The sequence below is a fragment of the Hibiscus syriacus genome, unplaced genomic scaffold (genome assembly GCF_006381635.1).
Source record: "Hibiscus syriacus cultivar Baekdansim isolate YM2019G1 unplaced genomic scaffold, ASM638163v2 tig00111841_pilon, whole genome shotgun sequence".
Classification (NCBI taxonomy): Eukaryota; Viridiplantae; Streptophyta; class Magnoliopsida; order Malvales; family Malvaceae; genus Hibiscus; species Hibiscus syriacus.
Window position 1 is genome coordinate 2,114,571 of NW_024063196.1, and position 3,475 is coordinate 2,118,045.

Below are 3,475 nucleotides of genomic sequence, written 5' to 3' on the forward strand. Positions count from 1 at the left end.
TTGAAGGAAATTGTTTGTGGCGGGTAATGAGCAGGTATTAGAATTTTTTCCTTTGACGGAGATTGAGGGCTCGTTCGTTGTGAAGCCTCCGAAGCAAATATTTGAGGAGGGGATTCTGGAATGGAGGTTTGCTCTAGTTGGGCAATTTATTGGCTCAACTCCTAATTTTGGATTGCTATAGAAGACAATCGAACTGATGTGGAGTAAAACTGCTTCGATGAAGGTGAGCATGGTTGGATCAAACTTATTTATTTTTTCTTTTTCTGGTTTGTCTGCCAGGGACTAGGTTTTAGAGAATGGTCCCTGGCATGTCCAGCACAAACCGCTCTTCCTTAGGAAGTGGGAGCCAAATTTGAAGGAGCTGCACTTCGAATTGGATCGCATGCCAATCTGGATTCAACTTTTTAATGTTCCTCTGGAGGACTCAGCTACATCGCAAGTGCAATCGGTAAGCCTTTACACATGGACTCTATTATAGCTTCTAGGGAGAGACTTGAGTTTGCTAGAGTTTGCATAGAAGTAACTGTAAATTCCAAGATTCCAGATTATATAGATGTGCTGTTGTGTGATGACTCTATTGCCCGAATTATGGTCGTTGTGCCTTGGAGACCTGCGTCTTGTATTGAGTGTGGGAGATTTGGACACTCTGTGAAATTTTATCCTCTGGGGAAGAAACAAGAATGGAGGGTTAAAACTACTGTACAAGAGACAAAATAAGATGATACAATAAATAATAGTGTAGTTGGGATTGAGGGGAAAAATATTGGCCCAGTTATTGAGGGTAACATTCACACTAAGCAGATTACTCTGTGTAATTCTGAAGTGGTTGTAAAAACCTGTCTAGACAAAGCTCGAACTGTTACTGAGGAAGTAGCTAAAAGTGATGCTAAGCAGACTATTCAAGAGGGGCCTTCTGGAAGTAATCCTCCTATGAAGCGTGGGAGAGGTAGGCTAGGTAAAATTGCCATGGGAGGTTTCAAGAACAAATTTAAGGTTCTCAGCTCCATTGATCCTGAAAATTTACAGCATGTTGAGGACCCTGGTAAGAAGCAGCGAGTAGCTTCATTTGGTGTGGCTAAACTGGTTCGGGACTTGAAGTCAAAGAAGAAGGAACAGGTAGATAAAGTAAAGAAAGTTGAGGATATAGGTGGTGCCTCTTCCTCCCTCATTCCCTCATGTTAATTTACTTTTTGAATGTTCGAGGATTCAATAATCCTCGCAAGCAAAGGAAAGTGATGAGATGGGCTACTAACTGCCAAATTGACATTCTCTGTCTGCTGGAAACTAGAGTTAAGGTAGAAAACTCTGTGACTATTTTAAACTGTAGTTTTAGTGACTGGGATACTTGCTGTAACTATAATCACACAGCCAATGGTCGAATTTGGGTGCTTTGGCATAGGAGTTTGAATTGCTCTGTTGTTTTTGTTTTTGATCAAAGTGTTTCAGTTAGAGGTTCATTTGGTGGAAACACTTTTTACTTGACTGCTGTTTATGGCTTGAATGATGGAAATGGCAGAAGGTATTTATGGGAACCAACTTAATTCTTTGCGTTGCACCATGGGGAATCTGCCATGGCTGATAGGTGGTGACTTTAATGTCATCCTAAATCCTGAGGAAAACTCGGTTAGTGTTAGTTCTCCGACCCTGGCTGACATTTCTGATTTTTGGAATTGTGTGGAAAATCTGGGGATTTTTTATCATCCTTACATTGGTCCCCTATTCACATGGTCGAATAAGCAGCATGATGCCTATTTAGCCCGCAAGCTTGATCGTGTTCTGATAAATCCTATATGGATTGATGCTTTTCCTGATTCAGTTGTGGAGTTTCAGGCCTCTGGTGACTCAGACCATTGCCCTGCATTTGTTTGGCTTCACAAGACAACCCATGCTGCTAGGCCTAAACCTTTCAAGTTTTTTTAACTTTTGGGCATTGCACCCTGAGTTTTTGACCACTGTAAGGGAATTTTGGCAGCAACCAATTGATGGAAACCCAACTCATATTTTGTTCCAAAAACTGAAACGGTTGAAATGTTCTCTCAAGGCTTTCAATAGAGTCAATTTCAATGATATTTCGAATAAGGTAACGCAGAAAAGAGATGAACTGTTGAGTATTCAGCTTGCAAATCTTAACTTGGGTTCTGTTGGCATCAACATTAACAGTGAACTCCAAGCTGAGAGAGAGCTGAAATACCTGGAAGAGGCTGAGTTGCTTTTTTACAAGTAAAAAGCCAAAGTTAGTTGGATCAAGGAGGGGAATCAAGGGACTAAATTCTTCCATTCATTGGTGGCTAGCATAATGAAGAGTAGCAAAATTAGAGTCCTCTATGATCAATCTGGTGCTAGATTGGATTCTTTTGATGGTGTATCCAATGAGGTGATTCAGTTCTTTCAGAATCAGTTAAGTTTGGCATATGAGTATGTCCAGGGCAGTAATGTTTCAACTATTAAGGACCTTCTCAATTATTCTCTCCCTGTGGGAGCTGATGATGATCTATGCAGAGATGTGTCTGTTTTTGAAATTAAAGAAGTCATTTGGGGGTAAAGAAATGATAAGTCTATTAGGCCTGATGGTTATAACCCTTACTTCTACAAGAAAGCTTGGTCCATTGTGGGTGGGGACTTTGTTGTTGCTATCAGGTATTACTTTGACATATCATTTATCCTCCCTGCTTTTAATGCCACAGTTGTAGTCCTTATCCCAAAAGTGCCTAACCCTAGCTTAGTCAAGGACTTTAGGCCTATATCCTGTAGCATAGTGATTTATAAGACCATTGCCAGGATTTTATTTAGGCGTTTTTCTTCTTTGTTTCCTAGCATGGTTTTAAAGAACCAAACTGCTTTTGTTAAAGGGATGAGTATTGTGGATAACACCCTCTTTGGACAGCAGGTTGTTAGGGGCTATAGTAGAAAGAACATATCCCCTAGATGTGCCATGAAGTTGGATTTACAAAAGGCTTTTGATTCACTTAACTGTGACTTCTTAGTTGTTGTACTCACTGCTCTAGGCCTTTCTGGAAAATTTATTGGCTAGATCTGTGCTTGTTTTACTAAGCCTAGTTATTCGATTGTAATAAATGGTAGTTTAATTGGTTATTTTAGGGGTGCTTGAGGTGTTAGGCAATGTGATCCTCTTTCACCCTATCTTTTTGTTCTTGCCATGAACGTGTTATCTAGTCTTTTGAACTTGGATGCTCTCAAGGGGATCTTTAAATTTCACCCCAAGTGTAAAAGGATTGGCTTAACTCTTCTCTGTTTCGCAGATGATCTTCTTATCTTTTGCAAACCCTCAATTGATTCCATTAGTAGTGTCCAAGTTGTGCTGGATGTTTTTTATTCTATGTCGGGGTTGAAACTTAATGTTAGCAAAAGTGAGATTTTTATAGCTGGGTTAACTGCTACTCAATGCAATAATATTAGTGAGATCACTGGATTTAAATTAGGTAAACTCCATGTTCGATACTTGGGGATTTCTCTG

The 3,475-nt window shown here is 39.9% G+C and overlaps 1 protein-coding gene across 1 annotated transcript; it reads left to right on the top strand.

Moving 5' to 3' along the window:
* Positions 1 to 1,509: 1,509 nt before the first annotated feature.
* Positions 1,510 to 2,224, top strand: LOC120172070. The gene is made up of 2 exons (XM_039179639.1): positions 1,510 to 1,863; positions 1,973 to 2,224. The coding sequence occupies exons 1-2, from the start codon at positions 1,510 to 1,512 to the stop codon at positions 2,222 to 2,224; spliced, it is 606 nt and encodes a 201-aa protein (XP_039035570.1).
* Positions 2,225 to 3,475: the final 1,251 nt, after the last annotated feature.